Raw genomic sequence first — 26,085 nt, forward strand, 5'->3', positions numbered from 1 at the left:
AAATTGGTACCAACAACCATGCGATAGGATGCAACGTTATTGCTGATATACAGTATAAATAATTATTTACCATTTTACTCGCAGCAAAATGATTTGTACGATATACCTATACAATAATTATTGTAAAACATTACACTAATCGATGTGTGTCTGGCAGCCATCGTTACTCCTGCAAACAACATAAGTACCTATAATTGAAAATATCCTCATCTGATCTCGGACGCGGTCGTCCTGCTTGGTGTTCACCCCTAAGTATATACTTATCGTATAATCCATATAATATATATCCTTTACTTACCGTGAATTCCACCTTTCTGAATGTTTATGACGGTTCTCTTTTTTTTTTTTTTTATGATTTTTCAAACCAATAATATTACTATTTACTATCGCGATCAAGACGAGGAGGACTTCGACGCGATCGATCCTTTATTTTTTTTCGTACTATTTAGTATTTGTTTAGAAACAAGAAACGAGTAGCGGCACGCTTGTTGTGAACAACAACATTCTTATTGTTGTACAAAATAGCTTTTAGGGAAACGACCAATTTTTCTAATCTCGCGGCTTTTAGTAAATAATATTATACCATAACGATTACGATAACGGTACGGCGGTACCATAGACCTATAAACTAATAGTTAATAGGTCTATGGGCTGTATACCTATATTATCACATATTAACTACCTACCTATACCTTATTAGGCTTCAGCGCAATCATCATAAAAATATAATATTATATTAGGTCTTCACCGATATGATAATAATTATTAATATACCTGTATGTATAATAATATGTTGTGCAACCGAATTTCGTGTATATAAACGTAACGTGTACTTATACACGAAACTATAATAATAATATAATAATATTTGACGGAGAAATATATTTTATTTTCACAGGTGGACCTCTTGGCGAACACTAGCATTGAAGTCCGGTTAAAAGTGATCAACAAAATTCTCAGCCGCATCGAACGAAGCTCGTTGTCCCTAAGAATAACGTCGTCACCAATGCAGTATAACAATAATTAATAACAATCAATAACGATGAACTATATATTATTATTATTATTATGTCGATGATACTATTATTATAATAATAATAATAATAATAATAATATTTTTTTAACGGTTAGGCGACCGGAAATCTCGACGACAATAACCACTTATTATTTATATGTTTGTATAATAATATAATATTATTATGTTGTAGGCAGCGCGGGTGTTGTAGTCTCCGATCTTATAATTATTATTATTTATGTACCTACACGATATCATTATGATTATTTTACGCATAATTAGACGTACCTATATGCCGACGTCCGACGTCTCGAGATGATAATATTATTTCATTGTCATTATTATATTTATTATTATCGTACAATATTATATTCTGTGATCTCCGAATCTGGTCAATTCTGTTGCTGATAAAAAATATCACGCGTACCTATAGGTAAATTAAACGATTTTTGCTTAATGTGTTTCTGCATACCAACTTCCTGAAATCTAAGAAAATAACTACCACAAAATTTACCTGATTCATCTCAATTTATTTTTTAAGATAACGCACATTTACACTATATATTGTGAACAATAATTTAGTTTGTTAGGATAATTATTATTGTATTTCCGATTGCGAGTCGCGCCTGGAAAGCTATTATATGATTTTGAACTATTACCGTAATTTTTGCTTTTTGATCATTACAACGAATTCTCAAATTATCATGACACCTATGTTGATAAATTTTAAACTACCCGAAAGTCGCTTTTGCGGTTCAATAATAATTATTGTGATATCGAAATGTGTAATTGTTTATATATTTATTTATTAGTAATATTATATTTTTATTATTTAACATGTTTACTACCTCTTTAAGAACGCAGGCGGTTTGTGGGATTTTTTTAATGATTCTTTTTTACTTGTTTTATTTTCTGAGCTTAATTATTATCATTCCCGTCAACTTGCAAAAATAAATATTCTTTATTTCTTGTATGATAATAATATGCCAAGGTTTTTCTTAGCATATACTTAAAGTTCTATAAAAATGAATAAACCTAGAATTTTTACTCGTATGATCACTCAAATATTCTGCTGTTAGAGAGGTATCCTGCGTTCTCATTAAAATGGATTACTAGTCGTTCATTTTTTTATCAATAGTTAAAATAATATAGAAAGACAAATCGTAATTTTTTACTTTTATTTGTTTTTTGTGCTGTAACAGACGTAAATATAGAAATTATAAACCATGTTAATGTATATATTATTATGTAATTATTTATTATATACATGTGTTTCTAATTTATTTTTTGTGAATGCTTATTGTTGTTTTTGTGAAAACTTTTATTTATAGAATGTAATATTATTGGCAATTACACGATTTTACCTGTGTGTGTAATTGCTGCTCATATACCGGATTTTTTTTACCCAAACCAAAATTATATGGGAATTTATTGTTTTGATTATAGATTACTCTTTGAATAAGTATTACAATTACTTATTAATATATATATATATATTATTTGTTACCTAAACAAATTTAATTGTGAACGAAAGTGTGAACAATTGAAACCTATGTAAACTGTATAAGTAATAACAATAAATATTAAATTACAATATTATAATAAATTGTTTCTTGACTATAGTATAATATTTATATAGGCATGTGTGACATCTGTCACCTGCAGTCCAGTGGTGTACACAAATATTTGCAACGGGAGAGGTTATATTAAAAAAAAAAAATATTTATATGACATATTATCAAAATATTTTTTAAATTGTATTGATTTATATATATCTACGTATAGTAAAAATACTAAGAGTGTATTGAACACCCAAAACCCCTGAGAAGGGCACATGAGATGTGTACGCCACTGCACCTATCGCACCTACAGTGTATGTATTACCTATTGGTAAACTGCAGTATTCTTGATTTATTTATATTAGTGGGAATAAATGTTCAGTACCTGTGTATTTGTAACTTATTAAAAATTCTAAAACACCCCACACCAGTGGCTGTTCTGGCATACGAGCTGGATGGGCAGCTGCTCGCGCCTACCTAATTGTTTCACTAGGCACAAATCACTTGAAAATATTATGGGGGCTTAAGCTGTCAAGAAATTTTAGAGGAAGCACAGTCATGAGTGCACCTCATACTCATCATGATATAAGGATACTCATTCTTATATCCATTACGTGTGATATCACTATTAATAAAATAAAATATGCCAAATCGATACTGTATAGGACTGTGCAGAATTTGTAGTAAAATTAATTCTTTTTGCTTATTGTAATACGTAATTTTCTTAACACAAAGTTTAAATTAGGTGCAAACAAACAAACTCAATTTTGAATATTTTTTTGCATTTTAAGAATTTTAAGAATTTTTGAATTTTAGGTATTTTTTTACCTTTTGTTGGCCAATTGTTCATTTTTTATTACTGTTGCGTGCACCCGTCTTACAGGAGATGGCGACAGGATAGGATGATGATGGTATAGTTGCGTCAATGATCAACAGTTTGTAGTTTTAGATAATATTTATTAAAATTGTAAAAGACAAAATCGAAATTACACTGTTAGATTACTCGTATTAACGAAGAACACTGGTGTCTTAGAAAAAAATCGATTGATCGAATATTCTCCAAGTCCGAAATACGTCGTTAACGGAAATGATCCAAGTCAAAATGAGAATAGTGATGACCAGAAAGTCGAAGAGGAACAGGAGTGCGTACGTATACGGTGGCAAGATCACGTCAGATGTCTAATGGGCCGCTCCCAGGGCTCCCATATAGTCTCCTATCCCCCCCCTCTTTACTAGGTCCCCGGTGGACTGCGTCGTCGGTTCCCACGGTCCGTGTGGTCGCCTTTCATAATTAGATGATGGTTGACTATTTCATAGTGCAAGTACTGACCTATGACTCAGGGTTGCAGATGTGCCTTTGGTCGATGCGGGGTATCGTTATACGAGTGGGTACATACTCACGGCCGTCTTGTCACAGTGCTAAGGTCCAATTCATATAATCTACTACGCGTCGAAGAGTTCCCACAGATATCTTACTGGCTCAAGTTTTGTCATCTGGCAGATGCTGAGGCTGTTGCTAACAACTATCATATTGCTCTTCCAGGGTCTCGTGTGCAACGCTGACATCATCTCGACTATCCATGTGTTCCTACAGTATATTATATATTGTATATTATAACTATGTGTAGGGGTGGAGTAGAGAGGTCCGTACAGCATTGCTTTTTTTGATATATTAAAGTTTTTGCTCATATATTTTCATTTTTGTCTTAAACTGTTAAATTAATTAAAAATATAGTTTTTACAGCTTGATGTGTTTGTAAACGTTTTGTATTTTGAATATTTTTCAGGATGTACAGTGAATTTTAAAGTAAATTTATTGAAATTTTAAATACATTTTCTTAGGTTTTTCACTGCATTCAATTCACACCAGGCATAATTGTTACAATTTATGCAAATCAAATTATGTGTTTTTTTTTGTTATATAATATATGTATATTGAAACTTCCGTATTACTAAGTCTAAAGGTCTCATAGGCAAAAAAAATTGTATTATAGAAAATTTCGTAAAATAAATCATAATACATTTGGTTCTCAATAATATTTAGTTTGGTAAACATTTTGTTAATTGGATTAACTCGTAAGGAAGTTCGTCACTTATTAAGGATTACCTATATTTAACTTTATCTCTATCTAGGTGAATAATTAAAGATTTTTTTTGGCAAAATTGTTACTCGACGGTGCCATAAACTTTTTAGTTTAGTTTTAAAATTTGCTCGGAAATCCTTCCACCACAAAATTCACTAAAAGTACAATTAGTATAAAAAATCCACCAACAGGAATATGCCGTCAACACCTAAGTTCGAAAAAAAGTAATATTTTCCAAATTTTTTTCTATCAACATAGCGTTATCACTTTTTAAAAATTAATAAATAATTGTTATTGCCGTGATCACGGCGGTGGTCGACGGCGTACGACGATTATACTAACATCATTAGTAATATAATAATAATTCTCCAAAAATAATAATAAATATAATAATTGTAAAATAATCACTACAATCCGATGTCATTTCAAAACAATATTTCTGAAAAAAACATTTTTACTATTTTTATCATTATTATTTTTTGTGTTTTTACGATTATGAATGATACCATACATTTTTTATTTTATATGCCGAAGCAGAATATTATTCGGAGTATTTCAATGTATAAAAATCAAATTTCAGAGAAGTAAATTAGTCATAAGTAGGGCTCGGATGTTTATGCACTTAAAACTACTGTAATATGCATGCATTTATGTACTAAAAAATTATGAAATATGCGCTAAAAATTATAAAACATGCATTTTTAGCCAATAAAAACACCAAAATATGCACAGAAAAATTTATTTTAATTCATAAAACAAAAATATAATATTTTTATTACCTAGTAGTTATTTTTTTTTACTAAAATTTAAAATACATTTTTAAACTTACATAGCGTTTTATTTACTTTAATTTACATTATTATTTATTAATTATTGCATTATTAGCGTTACACTGTGCTACTATGGTTTTTATGATTTGATCAAATTTGTAACTGCGTCTGTTATCGGTAAGTAAATTTTTGTAATGTGAAAAACTTTCTTCTACAAAAACTGATGTTATTGGAGCATATTTGAAGAATGCAAGATCCTCAACCTTCAAATTTTCTTCTATTCCTTCCATAGTATCAACTTCACCGGAATGTATTTTCGAAATTTATACCAAAGTTAATAGACCAAAGATAAATTGATAATATATATTTATATTACACGTCAATGCGTGGTAGATTGTACTTACCACCTATAAAACTTATATATATAAATTGTGGAATTAATTGTGTAGTTCGTTAATTTGAATTGTTTTTTAAAAAAATTTATTGAAATAAGCATTTTTATTTTTAAAATCTCAAAATATGCAATTAAAATACAAAACCATTAAATATGCAAAATAAAAATAGTATTATTTGATTCGATAGAACATGAATTAAATTTGTACCTATCCAAGTCTGCATTAAATTGGACAGATAGAAAAAAAAATATGCAATTTCATAAACATCCGAACCCTAGTCATAAGTTATAACGTTTCCCGAAGATTAAGCGCCACTGTTGACACCGATCATAGTCACCCAGTTATAACTATCCCGTGTCAAGTACCTGTGTGTTGACATCGGCGTTCAACGTGTCAAAGGATGAATGACTGCAGTGTAATACCTATTATTATTTTTTTTGGAAATATGGTATAATTTAAACATATTTTATGTTTAATGACTTCTCTTTTTCGTAAACTATTAAGAGCACCCGAGAGCCCGGGGCAAGGATTCTCACTAGATCCGGCACTGGGTACCTATATAATATATGAATACTAATCGTGTTTGGAAAAATAAGCGGTCTTGAATAATCCTAATGCTGGCTAATCAGCACTCACTGGCTAGTAATAAACGACATTGTATAATTGAGTTCATTTTCGGTCCGAATCTATCTCACGAACCTACTGCGAGATAATTGGAAAGGCCGCCGCCGCCGAAATTATCGAGTTACCTAATTATTAGCGAAGCCCTCGATTTATTTATTTTATTTTTATTTATTCTTCAAGAAGATAATGGGCCCCACTGAACATGTTCGATAAATTGTTGATCTGCGATTATTATGGACAACGAAGGCCGAAATCGTTGACGTGGCGTGCTGTGATGTCTCCGATCAAATCAATTCGATTTAAATACTACTTTAGGTATAACTACTTTTTTGATTAAGAGAACACGTTACACGGACATTTGTCGTATCCGTCTTACAAGTGCGTAACACGGCAAATTTTACGCTCAGCAAATCATGTTTAGTTCCGTTAATATTTAAAAACTAGAGTAAATTGGCATCATATACAATTATTTAAAGGTAAGCGTAAGATTATTATCTAGGGAGTCCCACGGGCATTTTATGTTATATTTTAATTTTAAAGCGAGTTTATGAGTATTTTAAAATTGTAAATTGTTTGCTTAAAAAACTCATAATACTCTTATAACAGAGCTAAGGGGGCTTCAGCGTATCACGTTTTAAGGAGAAATATTTTGTCGATTCAGATGACATAAACATTTGGGCAATGTGTGGAGTATTACACCAACATTAGTGTGTATTTCCGAGAGTCACTGTAATACCGAGTAGGGTTTACCGCCGCCGGATGCAACTCTCGCACGCTGCTCGCACATGTCAATATATCGCGAAAAATGAAACTATGCGTGTTTGCATTACTATAAAAACTACTAAAACCGGTAGTAAATTAAACACACTTCCTGAAGTTGTAATCTCGAAAATTTTTTTGAATTTATTAGCTTCGAGACTATGCTCTTTAGGAATCACTTTTTTGATTTAAAATCAGACGTGCCCAAAATAAATACAAATGTAAAGCAATAATTTCATAGCATTTTTTAAAACAAAATATTCATTTTAAGGTCTTTTGAAATTGAGAATTAAAAATGCCAACGGACTCCCTAAAAAGCCTAGATATTTTGTCAAAGAGTTCATACATGTATTGAAAATTAATATCGGACATTCCGAAGTATGTGTAATTTACCACAGCTTATTGGTCCAAAACGTATGAAAAATACGTGTGCTGCAATAAATAGATTATTTAGAACGTACAAACGTACAATTTGATATGCGTTTGTAAGACAGAGACAAGTGGTGCGGGTGTAGTTCACTCATACTAATATTTAAAAATACTAATTAATAATGCTAATATTATATTTTTTATCATTCTCGTTAAATACAACTGATCACAAAGCATTAAATTAATATTAGGCTTTGAAACGATATTTTTAAATTTCATCTCCCGGACGCAATTCAACATACACGTGTATGTGAGTTAAGTTGCCTACCAATTACAATTTCAGGGGCGTTCTTCTTTTCGCCAAAAACACCGTTGCGGTTCGTATAATACGTCTTGCTATTGAAGTAATAGTTGACGTCCGTCGTTCATTTCGATTGAGGTTCATCAAGCTCCGAATAATTCGTAAATCAAAACTTGGAATCGTTTTTCGTATACAACGATGATCTTATATTGTCATTGAATTCACATTTATTACCGTCCATTACAGTGACCCACTGGCCACTTGTAACTTACTGTATAGAAGAGTGCACCTCCCCGGTTTTTAACGATAACATTATAGTTTAGGCTGTTTAACGTGTAAAAAGATATGTGCGTTGTATAAAATATCGATAAAATATCTTCTAGTAAACAATCAATGTTTATTTATTGGTGGATAAGTATTTTATTGATTAATGCTTTCAGCCTCTATAAAAAAAGTTATTATAGTTCAGTTATTATCTTTAAAATACACCTAACTATTATATTCAGTTGAAAATATAAAAATAAGTTATGAGCTCTGCCACTCTGGAATGTGTAGTAATCCGAAAAATCTAATGACATATTATTTTCATTATTATTATCAGTTTTATTATATTCGGAGTCGTAATAAAAAAATAATAACATACAATAGATCAACCGGAGTCATATGAATTTTGTTTTTTTTTTTTAGAGGCGTATTGTCTAACGTTTATTCAATACCTTATTGATACTATACATATATTTATACTAAATATGAATTCAATTTTCACTTTATAACGTCATGTATAAATTCTAAATTGTTAGATATCTCATTTAGTTATTGTGTGAGCTTGTGTATCGACCTATAGGTAGAAAACATTCTTTTGTTAAATAACAATAATATTAATAAAAAAAAATATGCTAACAATGTCTTAAGATAGGTACGTCTTATTTGTATACATATGTATAATATTATATGTGTTTTAATGTGTTTTCCCATTAGTTTTTTTGTTTATTATTATTATTTTGTCTTGTTATAAACATATATGTATAAACGTATAGTAGTAGGTAGTTTCTTTTAGTATATTTATCAATATGTATGTTATTTAGAAATAAATATTTAACACATAATGAAATTTTTTCTGTAAATGATAGTCCAGTGGCGTATTTGACTTCGTTACACATGGTTCCGTAGAGGTGTGATGTGTGAGAATAAATTTATTATACACTATCTATAGGTATACGATTTTTCTTTATAATTTAGGTACCTTTGTACTTATATAATAATGTATATGTATGACTTCAGTATCTGATCTAGAATTAAAATAGGGTGGGGGGGTGGGGGTGGTTATTAGATAACTGTTGATTATTAATCACTCCTAAATTTCAATAAGCGATTGCTTAATATAATATAATATGTTTTAAGTATAGTATTGCTCCTCTAATCTATAGATTACCGATCGTTACCATAGTTAATAAACTGAAAATTAAGGTAATCTTTGAAATATTTTAAGTACCAATGGCCTATGGAGAAGGGGGGAATTTCAGCCTCCATTTCCCCTCCTAGTATCCGAGCCTAAATGATTTGGTTACCTAAGTACTAGGTGTTAGGTAATTTTAAAACATCATTAAGAATGCTATTGTTTTTGGATTTAGTTACATATCTTCTGATCAAATGTTGTACTCGTTTCTTTTAAGATAAGTAAATAAAACACGATAGTTATACATTTTAAAAGAAATTACCTATATCAAAATTGTGGAAATGAAATTAATATAAGTACTAAGGTTAGGTTAATAGTGCTCTACAAATCATAATAATATACGAAGAAAAAATGTACCCACCAGTTTATTTAGTATATATAATATTATATTATATACTTACATTTTATTTCAATTACTTATTACCTAGTATAATTATAGTGGGTTTCGACACAGTTATTCGTTTAATTTTTATAAAATTTTATTTTCAGAGATTTGGTTTTTCAATAATTAATACCTACCATACATGGTAATAATATAATATATACGTGCATATTTGAACTATATTTCGGTAATTTTTAAAGCAATTTTTTTTACATATTTTTATTTTGTAAATCGTTTAAAACAAAAATATGATTTATTTTCATTTAACTTTTAATAATATGTAATTTTTAGTCTATATGGGATAGACCATAATAATGATTGTTTGTATACAATAATTATATACATACCAAACTCCACTTAAAAACGAGTTAATTAATATTGTTTAGAAATGTAATAATTATTTTCTGTTGCTGTAATTGTGCATGAGTCCTATGCAAGATCTTGAGATGTAAGTACACGTATGAATCATATGATACATGCATATAATATATATTATGCTTATTGCATATATATAATGTTTATTTAGTTGCATGATTTAACATATATAGGGCGCTTCAGTGCGTAGTTCGTTAGCATAAAAAAAACTGTAGTGGTGTTACGCAAAAGACACTATGTTTGATATTATATTTTGAAATCATAAGTAAACAATTATATAAATGATAAATCGTGAATTAATCAACCAGCCATGAGAAATTTCTCGACTAAAAAATTATATTTGATTAGACAGACATAATATAACGGTATGAATAAGTGGGTATAGTAATTATTGCATATAAAACTTTTTATGTACGCATATAAAAAGTGCTTGTAAGTATAGTATTATAGTAGTTAAATATGTAATGTTATGGATGCAACTTAGATATATTAATAATAAATATAAGAATTATATCAAATGAATTTTGATGAAAAAAAAACAATTCATATTGAAAGTAGAAATAAGGCCAACCAGTTACCAAATTAATTGTCGAGATGATCGATAAATCAAATAATATTATTTACATTTGTATAATGATTGATGAATGACAATTAATATGATTCGGCAGACATTAGTTTTGAATTCTCAACTTCATTAACACGACTTCAGACTCCGAGGGGGTGTACCACAGACATTTCAATTTTTCTCCTCGCAAAAACACCTGTGGGCTTATTAATAATTATTGTTTCAAATCCTCTAGTATTTTGAATATTAACCATAGAACTTATAAGATACGTAGTAAAACGATGATTTTCAGACATTGTTTTATATAATATCAAAATAATTAATAATACCTATTTATTTCATAAATTTTTTCTGTCCACGTGTAAGTATTTTAAACTCCTCAGACACGGCTGCACTGATTTCGAGGAAATTTGTTGTGTGTGCTTGAGCGGTTTCTTGAATGGTTTTAACTTTTAACTTAGATTGCACAGTTGGTAGGTATAGTGTTAAGCTGCAGTTGAGATTTAAGACAGTGGGTTTTCATACACCAATTTCTAAGTAATTTCTTTTTTATTTTCAGCAGTGTATTTATTAACGTTTTTTTATTAATATTATAATTATCTAAAACGTCAAAAAAAAATGTATATATATAATATTCAAACTAATATAAGAATTATTTTATATAGGTATTAACGGCGGGAAAAATAAGTCGGATGGTGGGTATCGTATAGTAATTTATTTTGAATAAACTTTTTTGATATCATAATATATATAGGTATATAGAATTATGGATGATACCTAATAGTTCTTCTTCCAAATTTCACATGCCGAAAAACATTTATATATTATTATAATATTTCGACGTTAAATTGGCTGTCAAATATAGTGCACTGCCGTATTATTTTACTAAACGTTTAAGATACCTAAGTTATCGGTAAAGAAAGCATACTAGTATACTAAACCTATAGTCTGTGTCACTGTACCTATATATATATTAAATTACAGTAGGTAGTAAATTATGGTATTACACTTCTTGTGCAATTTTGTTTGTGCGGTGGTGGTGGTGCGTAAATTAGCTGCAGCGCAATTAAATCTGAAAAGGAAGTACACGACAGTCATGTTATATATGTATATAAAAAAAAACACAATAATAACAATTAATTAATGATACAAATGATTGAGGTTGATATTCAATTTTAAACGCAGGTACATGTGTGACAGTGCTATATTATGTCTGTTTACTAGAAAAGTATGAAATAAAATATATTATAAACACAGTTGTTGTTTTATCAATTATTATTAGCTAATGGTCGTTGTGCGATTTTTTATCGAATTATTAATTAGGAGGTATTATTATAATATTAACATCCGTATTCCAAATCATTTTATTTCGAAGATAATTTATGTGTTGATTTGTGTGTACAATAATAACAATTATAGTAATAATAATAATATGTCAAGTAATATAGTGTAATTCAGTAGAATACTACTACCAATCTCTATCTCTATCTCTAATCTCTTCTCTAACTATATAAAGCAGAAACCCGAGGGCGCTCCTCTGACGATTTTTCGAACTAGCGTAAGAGACTACCAATGAAAAAATTCGATAGGCGGTCCCCCAGGTCTCTGCTTTGTAATATTATAAATATCAGAAAAAAAAGGTATTTTTACGAAGAACTTAGAGATTATAAGTCTGAAGATGTATAGAAAATATTATCAGAAAAAAAAGGTATATTTACGAAGAACTTTGTATTTTTATATTTAAAGATAAAAACTAATATATTTTATTGATGTTAAATAATGTTAAAATATAAATATGAAAGAAAGAAATTAATTATTATACATAATAACATTAGGCTTAACAATATTTTCGATTGATAAACATTTTTTTTTTTGTAAATATCGCTTAGCATAAAACTATATAGTGTTGTACTTCACTCAGACTTATGTTATACCCACCAACACACACTATAGTTATAGCTTAAAGGAGAGTTGTTATCACTACAATTTATTTTACTATAATAATATATTGTATCGTTGAATGTAATTATTTTTTTGCTAAATAAATAATATATTATTATTATTATATGCGTAATTATTATGGTATTATTGGTGTATTGTTTTGGGTGCTCGCGTAAAAATGCTTAAAGGACTAATTAGTATACACATTGTTGATCGCTGCACAAATAAAGGACATAATGATATGAAAAAAAATAATATCGGCAAACCTAGGAGCCATTTCTTAGATTTATAAATTAAGATATTTAAACATGAAAAATAATAAATACCACACGAAATTATTAATAACTATCCAAGTTCTCTAACTGCAGATAATCGATAGGTTCGAAAAAACCAGCAATGATAACAAATAATATTATATTGACACCTTTTAAAAGTACCAAGTAAATGCAAATGCTATTAGAAATCGGCCAAAAACTCGAAGTCCAAACTACTATAAAACGTGTACGCCCGTACTAAAAAAAAACACGTCGTTGTAAAACAATTGATACATTCATCGTTCCGCCCAGTGAATGTAAAAGACTTCACCTAAAAGTATAAGACGAGCACCAATACAATTGGAAAGACGAATCCTCGTTAAAATAATATTATATTATAAGTACCTATCCGTAGGCATAAGTACGTATCGATAATAATGATGTTTGGGAAAATAAACCGTTAAATAAACGACGCGGTCGTACTCACGCTGGCTAGCAATAAACGACGTCGTAACCGTCGTCTGGGCAATGTTTGTATTTTTCGGTGACTGCTTAGACCGAAACTGTTTTTTATAACTCACTTACAATTTTGTCTCCAACAGTATTATATACTTGTTCCATACTATACCGGAAAAAAACACTGTAAATAAAATAACATGGCCACGACGGAGATCGATATAGACGCAATCCTGAGAGAGATGATTAACAGGCTTATTGACGAATTTTTCGTCGACGAAAATCAAGAGCATATCGATGAAGAGCAAGTCCCTGAGGATATAAACGACATGAAAGACCCAGCTTTAGATGACGTCGTGAACACCCTTTTGGGTGAGATAGTCGAAGCTGTCTGCGTCAAAGTCGACGAAGGGCAGCATTTGGATTACGACAAAAATCAAGAAGATATTGAAAACGAGAACCATCAAGAGCCTATGGACGAAAAGGAAGTTCTAGAGGATATCGATGACAAAGAAGACCCAGATGACGTCGTGAACACCCTTTTGGGTGAGATTGTTGAAGCTGTCTGCGACGAAGTCTCATCAGAGGCTATGGCCAGCGGAGACGCAGAGACAGTTACAGTTCCGGAACAGATGATAGAGACACCGGCCGAGGGTAAAGAGAGGGACGGAAATGGACTGGCCAGGATAACTGAATCGGAAGCACCAAAACCAGCAGACCCCACACCTCCACGTGGACGCGCAAGGCGAATAGTGGCCACCACGTGGAAGGGTGTGAGGCGGGTTACACGCCTGATGCTGTGTGGATGCTTCCGAGGAGAGTGAAGCCGCAGTCCACCCCTCCCTCCACCTCGGACCGAAGAACACCAGACAAGACGGCGGCGACATGGGGGATTGATACGTGACAGAGCACTTTACGGTGTACGGCGGTAAGTCACCCTGTACGTTTTCCGGCCACCCGCGGAAAGACGAGGTTGTGGTCGATGGCGTCGCGAGCTCGCGGTTGCCGACACGCGAGACCATCTGTGGCTGCTCGGTGATGACCCAGCAGCGTAGGTCGTGAGAGGAGCGACGGACGGACGGACGACGACGACGACGACATACGACGGCTAGCTAGACCAACGTGGGCAACGATACCGCCCCGACGGTACTTCGACGACAGCTGCAGCTTGCACGTAGGCGACTCGTGACGGCGGCGGCGGAGATCTCAGAGCAAGATGGGTGAGCGATAGAGCTAAGGTAAGCTATGGGAACACGGACGTCGCAGCATCGCCTGACCCGCAGAAACTGATCATGTTTCAGGGTCCGGCGGTGCACGGCGGAGGGGCCATCGGCGCGGCAGACACTGTGCCGACGGGACCCCAGGACGAAAATCACGGAGTGGATCAGGACCATGGTGCGTTCCGCTATGGTCCGACGATTCTCTTCTCTTTTCGTCCAGTGGTGGTCCCGCCGGCCGAGTCGGAAAGCCAGGACGAAAATCACGGAGTGGATCAGGACCATGGTGCGTTTGTGGCGTGGTCCGACGATTCTCTCCCCTTTTCGTCCAGTGGTAATTCCGCCGGCCTGGCCGCGCCTCCGGTCGCCGCTGATTCCACAGCCCCAAATAGCTGTCTTCGCTCGCTCAGTGCTTTGGTGTCTCCGTCGTCGCCGTCACAACAGTCGTCTTCAGCATCTGCGCATCGTCGACGCGCATGACATCGCGCACTAGCCGCTCGCCGTCAATCGTCGTCCAATGTCGCTCCCGCGGCCTTCGCAGTCGGGTCCAACCAGCCGTCACGATGGTCGTCACCCGCGAGCAAACGCGCCAGCGATCACACTCGTCCGCCTTAGGGACCGGCCGTGAAAACGTATGGAGGTGACCAGTGGCCTTTGCATCTGCACGCACCTCGCCATCACGTATCAATCCCCCCGCTTTTGTGTCTTGTCTGGTGTTTTTTTTTTTTTTTATATTATCATTTTTTTCATGTTCAAAATTATTAAATTTTCAGACCATTTTGCGTCAAATCTTATCTTTCGGCTGACCACACATACATTTTTTTTGTTTATATATTACCATTAATTCAGACCATTTTGCGTCAAACTACTTATCCTTTGGCTCACCAGAAATAAGTTTTTTTTTATATATGTCATCTCATTAATTCAGACAATTTTGTGTAAAACTTCTTTCGGCTAAAAAAAAATAAAAACTATGTGGTTAAAATATTGTTTCTTTTTTTCGTATTAATAGTGTATTTGTATTTTTATTTATTTCAACAGAATAATAGGTAGAATAAAAGGTACTGCTATATTAATAATATAAAATATAAAACTAACTATAAAGCAGAGACCCGTGTTGCGCTCCTATGGCGATTTTTGAAAAATTCGATGGGCGGTCTCCCAGGCCTTTGCTTTGTAATATTATATATCAGAAAAAAAGGTATATTTACGAAGAACTTTGAGATTATAAGTTTGAAGATATATAGAAAATATTATCAGATAAAAAAAAAGGTATATTTACGAAGAACTTTGTATTTATATTTAAAGATAAAAACTTATATATTTTATTGATTAGCTTATTTATTAATCTATTAATATAAATAATTTAGTTTATGTATGAAGATATCAATCTTTACACCCTTTGAAGACTTCCTGCGTCCTCGCTCGGACCTTATTCGCGTTTGCCGCTAAATGTACAGGCCGCGCGCGGTCGTACTTTGTTCCCGGCGCGCCCGCCGTGGCGGAGATAACGTGCAAACCGAGGTCGCCGTCGCGCATGTTTATCGATAATTTTTTAGAAAATTCGAGTTTTACCACTTTACGCGACGTAGGTATTACATGCATACAATACATGCGTCGAAAAGTTCGATTTTTTTTTATTGATATATTTACATGTTTTTTTTTATTCAATAAACTGCGTTATTATTATATTATATTTGACTGCCTTTTGTCCTTTTGCCTACTCGGTCACACCGTGACTTCCGTATATTGGTATTTATATATTTGATTTGGCATAAATATACACGATATAGCCACTGTATCGGTCTGTAGGTAGGTACATGTATATATTATAATAAATAAATGTATAAATATTAATTATATAATAAAATATCCTAGCTCGAGTCGAGTCGACTATACTAAAGGTATGTTTAATCATGAGCATAAAATCAAATTAATAACTAACCTCCTCCATGTATACAATATGACTTGATGAGGATCTATTTATTTATTAATATATATTATATAGTAACTGTAGCAGTATTTGTATGCTAATTATGAATTACCAAAATAAGAAAGTGGCTATTTGATTATCTCAACCAGTTAATTCACCTGACAACTGTAATATTGTATTGATATGTATGTATTTATCAGTTCATATATCATAGGTGGGTATATACAATATGTTTTTTTGGTCTGTGTAGTTATATCGTTTGCAATATGTGTAGTTATATACTACGGCGACGATCGGAGAGCTAGTATTACTATAAACGAGTAACGGTCATTTATTGATTTCAATAGGTATAATCTTAACAATTTCATAATTATATATAATATTATACTCCCGATATTTGGTACTTACGTATACGAATATATTGATTTTATTCGTAGCGCGCAGTTCCCTTCTATGTTCTTGTAGTGTTGTGAGTGGAAATATGAATATAACAATAATTAAAATACCTATAAATTGTGATTTGGCGTGGCGCAGTGGCTGAAATCAATCACGCTACGTGATTGAGAGTAAGCAATGGTCGCTGCCACTAGTTCTCAGATGGGGGACCACCCGGGTTCGTAGTGCGCAAAAACCTTGCCACACATACACGTGTTCCTAACCGACCGTACCAACCCTACCAACCTACAGGCCGGCTAATGACCTCTGTCGTCGAAGCCTTAAACCAAAAAAAAAATAATATATATATACCTATCAATACAATATTATGTCTTATTATAGAAATATTTTTGATGGTATTATAATAGCTTTTATCTGACCATTGCAGTATCGTAACGATTTGACTAATTTTATAAACAAGAACCAACAGAACGACAATTATTATAATATTGTTGGTTGGTGCATAGTGCATTAAAATCATATAATATAGGCATTATACGTCAAGTGTGAATAAGTTAAAGTAACTGAAATCAAAAGCATTTAATCGTTGAATTTTTTTAAACACGTCATAATATATTATATAGTATCAGCTGTGTTATTTTTTATGAATTATGTATAATATGGTAAATTTTCTGCGAATATAGGTGAGTAAGTACGTATCTGACATGTACTTGTACTCGTTAGTATACTATAATAATAATATTATGCATGTTTATAAGTCCATTCAACTATTACTATAAAGTTGAAGTTATTATCGTCGTAATAATATTACTGTAGGTGAAAAATACATACTTGGAAGGTAAATTAAAGCGCCATATACCTAACCATATAAGACATATTATTATTGTTATAAATAAGTGGTTACTAAAATGTAAGAAACAATTTAATCGCTGTATACTATTGTTATAGATGAATGTGTATAAGATAGATTCTTCTGTTTAAGATTATGTATTTTATGATTTATTTATATATATATATTACAATTTATACAGGTGTATAGACAAATGTGATACATTTAAATGTAAAACTAGTAGGTACAACATTTATTTATGAAATATCGATATTATATTACTTATTAAATAATTATTTGGACTTGAAAGTATGTTGAAAAAACAAAAGGAAAATTCAAGAAAAATGTTTGCCTACATCGATTTGAGTCGATAGGAGGTACATTTTTCACAAAGGTAGTGCCGTTGTTCATTTCACGGCCAAACATAACAATAATATTCCGAATATATACCTATATATCCGAATGATGATATTTATACTTGTTATACAACATTGTCCATTCAACTATTACTATAAAGTTGAAGTTATTATCGTCGTAATAATATTACTGTAGGTGAAAAATACATACTTGGAAGGTAAATTAAAGCGCCATATACCTAACCATATAAGACATATTATTATTGTTATAAATAAGTGGTTACTAAAATGTAAGAAACAATTTAATCGCTGTATACTATTGTTATAGATGAATGTGTATAAGATAGATTCTTCTGTTTAAGATTATGTATTTTATGATTTATTTATATATATATATTACAATTTATACAGGTGTATAGACAAATGTGATACATTTAAATGTAAAACTAGTAGGTACAACATTTATTTATGAAATATCGATATTATATTACTTATTAAATAATTATTTGGACTTGAAAGTATGTTGAAAAAACAAAAGGAAAATTCAAGAAAAATGTTTGCCTACATCGGTTTGAGTCGATAGGAGGTACATTTTTCACAAAGGTAGTGCCGTTGTTCATTTCACGGCCAAACATAACAATAATATACCTATATATCCGAATGATGATATTTATACTTGTTATACAACATTAATAATAACAAAAAAAAAAACACAATAATATAAACTGATGCATAAATAAAATATAAAAATGTTTTCATACTATTGGGATACGGTTTGTTTTTTTTTTTGCTCGGTACTTAGTTATTATTATTATGCAATATACGTGCTGCAGCAGCACTTTGAATGAATGCATATAATCCATGATACTGTAATATATTATTATCACTGAGAGAGAGCAGGGGCTATGCCTCTAAATAATTATAGGTGATAGAACAATCGGCGAAGAATATAATATAAAGCGCATTTAATACATTATTATAGGTCGGCGTTAAAAAAAACCGACCTGTTTTAAACTTGCGGGGCACCGATCTCGCTGTATATTATGACCAGTCGCTAAAGTACTCCGTAATCATAATAATAATAATAATAATAATAATAAAAATAATAATAATAATACTAATTATCATAATAATAATAATAATTGTAATAATAATAATAATTGTAATAATACGTTTATCCTAAGCCGGTCGTGTGTGCGTATATAATACGCGTGTACATAACTGGTTCGACGTGCACAGGAATCCGACAAGGACATGTGTCAAAATCATAACAAAAAAAAGTTTTAAAAAAAAAATAATACAGCAGCAGGATATAATATTATTATACATTTCGCGAACGCACATCATCGTGTGCAGTGTACTCGCGCGTATAGATTTACCTAGCTAAACCTACATCGTTTAAATGGCACACGACTATGATGATATTGTATTACATTATAGTATAATATGGGTACGTTTCCGTCGAATTCCGTTTCTTTCAATACCGTTCAAATAATAATTATGGCCGCAAAAATAACAACAGTAGTGAACTATAAAATAATAATAATAATAATAATACGGTAATATTGACATTTCCGCAGTTTCGGAGTAGGTATATGATAATTTATTATGTGTATATATTGCGTTATACATACACGGTACATTGCGGAAACGGTTGATCGTCGAAGTGACTATATATTTTTTTCTACTATTATAATATTAATTCGAGTAGGTATATATTTCGATGTGCGAAAATCCTGAAAACCCGTTTGGACTGTATAGTTTGGAGCGGTAAATAATAACGATCTTTCGGTTTAGCGTGGAACGAGATTCACATATTATAGACTATAGTGTTAGGTATAGTCGTGAACAGCTTTAGAGCAGTATTATTCCTATATACTGTAATAGCAGGAAGCTGTAGGTAAAAGAAAAACAAATGAGTAAAAAGAAATAGACAAACTGTTTTGAGACGAGAAGCGCCGACAAGTTTCTGCAGATTTTTTTACACGCCTAACTATTTAGCTATTATAATAAACTACCTATTTATATTATATAATATAATACGTAGAAATATATCATTATTATAATAGTATATAGCAGGCAAGGAGCGACGACTTTTGGATTTTTTCGCAAATTCGTATTCAGTATCACACGCCGTCGTAATAAAATATAACGTAGTCGAACTTAAACCTATGATTATATACGATAGTAATTATACATATATGTATAATGTAGTTATTTAAGAGAAATAATAGAGAACGACGATTTCATTAGTTTTCAAATAATATATTATAATAATAATATATGATGCGTGCGTGTAGGGTTGCATGCTTATGTTTAGACTTATAACTGTAGTCTCTGCTCCTACAAATTTTGCGCAATTCGAAATCTTCTATTCGTTCGACGTGACACATAATATATATTATATACAATTAATATTATTCAGCTCCAGCACCCCCACCTCCAAATTTTGATTCAAAACCTATACCAATCGTTTGTACCTCGTTTGTACCTGTTGAAAAAACGATAGAATTTTGGTTGAGTTACCAACGCAAAACTTAGATTTTCTAAATGATGCGCTATCATAGATGTTTTTACAAGATCATAAAACATGTCAAAATTGCATAACTGGCATCATTGAACAGGTAAATGATTATGGAAAACAAATATTTATTGAACCATATGTACCACTATTACTGCGGGACAAAACACGAATAAGAACTTGGATATATCTATAATGTTACACAAGATTCCTAAAATAATATCGGTCCAACAAAAACTTTATAATCTTCGAGAAATGATTAATTTTATTTCACCCACCTCAAAGAAACTCCAGGGATGCAACTAACAAGAATTATGACGACCTTTCCACTTCACCAAGCATTGTTAAACCAACTACTATCGCTACCAACTAACTGACAAATATTAGTCTATAGGTACAATATAAATTCTTTAAATAGAGCTTATACGGCTTAGAGTACGGCTTATTAAAAATAATTTTCTAAATTAATGTAATTTTTTTTGATCCACTATGTTATATTTTTATCAAAGTTACTTTTGTTAATATTAAAATCTTCAAAAATTATTATTTTGTACTAATATATACATTAAGATTACTTAATTTAAAATAAGGGTTTATTAATTTCATATTTTCATCATACAGTTAAAAATATTTGAGTTGCTAAATTATTTAAGGGAAGCTAAATAAATATACCCTTTGAATTAATTTTGTAATTTTTAATTTGAAAGCCTATATATTTTTAAAAAATGTAAACTATTTTCTTTTATACACACAGATTTATATCCAATAATATGTTACATTTTAAAATAATATAACCCGAAAGACGAAACAACGAATGGAATATGCCTATATATTTTAATAACTATATTTTAATTACTCCTTAGCATTGTAAAAAAACAGCCAAGTAAATCATAAACATTAAAACAAACAGTGTTGTAAAGTTCAGATCAAGATCAAGAAATTCAAAGGTAGGGGTGCCAGCGTTTCCTCAGCACCTTAAACATTTGGAATAATTGGAAAACCGTTGAGGTACAAACGATTTTACTTGAGGTACAAACAAGTACAAACGATTGGTATGTGTTTAAACTGGAAATTCGAAGGTGCGGGTTTCCCCGGCACCTCCAAAATCGAAGTAGGGACAGTTTGAAAACAGTTGAGGTACAAACGATTGGTATAGGTTTTGAATCAAAATTTGGAGGTAGGGGTGCTGGGGACATGGACCTCATATATTCATTTTCCTCTATCAGTTCAATTTTCCACATTTGTTTTATTAATTGTTTTCGTTTTTTGTTTTTTTTGTTTAATAACGTTTTCCATCCCTGATATAAATTATAATTTTGATTTAAAATTAACAAATTTTTGACATAATCTCTTGTGTAACTATAAAAAAAAATTAACAGTAAGTACATTAAATTTTCACTGAATGTATATGTTGTCATTTACTATATGATATTGAATTTTTAAAATATTTTGACTTTTTTAACTAATCATAGACATAAGAAAATTAAATTTTTTATGAGTTTCTTTTATTACTACGTATAAAAAAATTTTTCGCTTGGTCAGAAAACTTGAAAATGTATTCACAAGATTCCTCATAAGTTGTTATAATTATATTTAAAAAATATTCACATATTCACGATTTTTTATGAACATTTAAAGTTCAAATATTGACAAAATGTATCAAAATGTGTCAAAATGTTTAAAATGTTCAATTTTTAACAAGCTATTGATACATATTGTTCATACTATAATCAACAAGTCTGAAAAAAACATATAAACACAATTTTTTATTATAGATATTTTAAGTTGATATTTGGATGAAATTAGATATACATATTTAAACAAAGTGTAGAAACACAAATAAGTACGGATATTCGCGGTCATGGGACGGGAGGAACAGCTGGCCGCTTAATAAATTATAAGGGTGGCAGTATATATCTTGTGCTTGTTAAGAACGCTTTATTTCTTTATTTTACATCACATTATTTTCAAAGTTATTTCTTATAGGGTCGTTATGAACTTTCATAAAGTATTAAATCACTTTTTTTATGCCATACGGACAAAAGGGTTAATATTGTCGACGTGAGTGGCGTGCACATCAAATACGTATGATATGGCATTTCGATAGTGCGGAAAAGGTTACGACTCTTTTGTCGTCTGTGAAATTAGTGGGTGAGGGGGGGGGGGAATGTGGAAAACGGTTAATGGCTGAGTACCTACCTGGCGTACTTATGGAGGACGTCACGATGAAATAATAATGGTTAAAGGTAGATATGTCTCGTTTGTGCAGCCGACCGGATATAATATATATTATGACATACTCATCGTCGGTTAGAACCTGTACAAACGTCAATTTAATTGTTATCTTTTTGACATTACTACTATAATATTATATGGTACAGTAGTTGTAGTCGCGCATAATATAAATACAATTTCTATACCTGCGTTTTATAAATTGTCATTTGGTTCAAATATTAATTCAACATATCAAATAAAGTTATTACACTCGTGATTTTAGATCATATTATTAAACTATGGATGTAGTAGGTACAACGTATTATTTTGTAGCCGATATTAGCGACTATAGTCTCCGAATTAGGTGATCGATGCAACTCCTCGCATCATTATCCATAGGTTACTATCACAGAATTATTCTAAATCTAACTATCTTAGTAATTATTATATTATTATAGTAGGTATTATACATTTTTTTCAATAACATAATATGGTCATAGGCGTAGTGCGATGAATTTATGTAAGGGGGCTATAACCTATTATGTTTCTGGTAAACAACATATATTCTAAAAATGTAACTAAAAAAAATAAAAAAATGTACAAAAGGGGGGTCTCAACAAAATTCCAAGGGGGCTATAGTCCCCTTAGACTCCGCCATTGTACGCCTATGAATATGGTGATTTGATAATAAATTATCTGTGGATAAATATGCAATAAGTTGCGTCGCAAATGCGCATATCGAACACCTATATTCTGTGACTCGTCGCTGATATCGGCAACATTTTTTTATATTGTTTTGATACGCTGTGGCTTTATCCATAGTATAATATGATCTAAGCTCGTGATATCAGGGCCAGAGATAAGAGATTGACTAATGATTATTGTATTTTTTTTTGTTTTTGCTTATAATATAAGCATAGGTCATCTATGAATAAAATTACCAAAATATTATACTTAATGAAAATAAGTACATATATAGCTAAATCATAATATCGGTTGGTCGTTGGTGTGTAGTTATAGTGCGCCGATATAATATATCCCCACACGAGTTAATCACGATGTTCTGCATCTTGTTTTTTTCTTCATTAGACGTCATATATATTATTGTTATTATTATTATTTCGATAGTAATCCGAGTGTGGCCGATTCTTGTAAAGAGTTTGAAATCATTTCTTCTCTACGGGTATTAGATTAATTGTGTTTTCCCATTTGTATTTTGCGGCCGCGGCGTTTGGTTCGTTTAATTTCTCCTCGACTTATTGTCTCTAGCGAGTGTGAATTCCCATGTAGCGTATATAATATGACTGCTGTACAATATTATAATGAATGGTATACTTACCGGTACATACGTTGGTTGTGATTTTTCCGATTTCTTTTTCGAAATCGTTACAACATATGTGTTATATTGGAGTAAAATATTATTATCCACATTCGAGTAGCTTTTGTTGATCCGACAGCTTTAGTATAATATCATAGGTCAAATTTTCTTGTTAGTATTCGATTTCACAGAATTTGAAATCATATCGTTAAATCGTTTCCGTTTGTTACCGTTGGTAAATACGATTTGAGCTAAACATATGAAAAGTAAGTATAATATGCCAATCTGTACACTTTTTCAGTGGCTTGTATTATATTCAACAATAATAATAACACATGATGTTGATGAGTTGATATGGCTTACATTTCATTTAAAAATCAAGGAAATTTAACCTGTACGATTCCATTTTCAATAATACCTTATATCAGTTATATACTTATATCCATATGTTTCTTTCTTTCTTTTTATTACAAACTAGTTTAATAGTTACCCATTTGTTGTATATTAATAATACTATTGTTGTACTGCAATATGTATATAATTTACTTCTAAAAAGTTACCTAGTTCCTGGTAAAAATTAGAAATAGATAGTTTATTACAATATTATGATAAATCTTTTACGTGGACTACCGAAAAGAAAAAAACCAGGAAAATCGTTCTTTCGTACAGTAGGCGAGGATAGTGTACATTGTCATTGAGTAGGTCACTGAAATGGATGTGTTAAATTTTAATTTATAGACTTAGGTATATCAATAGAAAATGATTTTGAATAGAGGGTATATCATATATTTCTTTTTTCTAAGGATATATTATATTTAAATTATTATTAGTATTTTCATAATTCGGTAGGTTGACCAAAAGTTGTTTACTTAAAATTGAATATCGATGAACCGTAGAACTGTGTGGATATACCATGGAAATGTTCTTACATTGACTCCCAAAAGTATCAACTAGAATTAATTTAGTAATAAAACCATACCATAAATTTTAAAGATTTATATGCTCCAAAAAATGATATCCAACCAGCAAAAAACAAATTATAAAACCGATAAATTTCTTGCTGCGCATAGAATCTAAAAAATATCTCCCGTCGTGTGCGGTGTGCGCGTATAGCTATGGAATTGGGTTTTTTTTAGCAATGCCAAAAATTATCCGGATATCCGCCGTGTATTCGTTTTATTTTTTGGATGTCAAACGTTTGAATTTCCGAGGTAATTAAGTATAAATAATAATAATTACAATAATAATAATATAACAATAACAATAATAGTTATATGCGATAAATATTTTTAACGTACGCTTATTATGTTTGCGTAAAAAAACGTGTAGGTAGGCTCCATGGAGTATTGTACTAATAAATACATTACGCTATTGAGTTTTCGTTAAAAAATATATAAAACTATCTTAGGTATTAGTTATTGCTTACGTATTATATACTTATATTTGAACTGTAACAACTGTAAAGAATGTCAGTATTACAACTTATACTTACAATATAATGGGTAATTATTATTTGATCTTGAGCTGATTGTTGGTAAACCTGGTAAACAAACCGAAAGGAAATTAATCGTCAGTACTTACTTGATGCACAGTGATTACCTGTATATTATAGGGATACAAAAAAAAATTTAACTTACCTACACTCCGGCCCACGAGGGTCCCCATACGTAAAAACGCGTCCGTCGCTGTGTATCGAATAGTGGGAATAGCATCATGGTGGGAAAAAAACAGACGTCGCGTGTTACTATATCGATGCGCGGTTAACGTATGAACTCTCGTGGGCCAGAGTACAGTGATTCTGTATGATTTTAATTGATGTACCCTATATTTATAATATAGGCTGCAATACGATTGAGAACGTTCGACCTTTTTTAGCGTACGATTGAGATCACTCGAAATGGAACAATGAAATAACCGCTGACCCAAAAAAACAGTACTATTGAGAACGAAATTAAGTGCAACGTTGCCCAACTATATTCAAGTCAAAATAAAAATG

The 26,085-nt window shown here is 31.4% G+C and overlaps 1 protein-coding gene across 2 annotated transcripts in view; it reads left to right on the plus strand.

Moving 5' to 3' along the window:
• The window catches only part of LOC132950224 (LON peptidase N-terminal domain and RING finger protein 2), a 43,931-nt gene extending 41,330 nt beyond the window's left edge, over nt 1-2,601 (plus strand). The window contains exon 10 of one of the 2 annotated variants that reach the window (XM_061021544.1): nt 899-2,600. In XM_061021544.1, coding sequence (XP_060877527.1) covers nt 899-1,027 — 129 coding nt within the window. In that variant the 3' untranslated portion in view covers nt 1,028-2,600. Of the gene's footprint in view, nt 1-898 lie in introns of both variants that reach the window. The other variant, XM_061021543.1, reaches the window with a different exon arrangement.
• The last annotated feature ends 23,484 nt before the right edge of the window (nt 2,602-26,085 follow it).

This window comes from Metopolophium dirhodum, chromosome 8, assembly GCF_019925205.1.
Source record: "Metopolophium dirhodum isolate CAU chromosome 8, ASM1992520v1, whole genome shotgun sequence".
NCBI lineage: Eukaryota > Metazoa > Arthropoda > Insecta > Hemiptera > Aphididae > Metopolophium > Metopolophium dirhodum.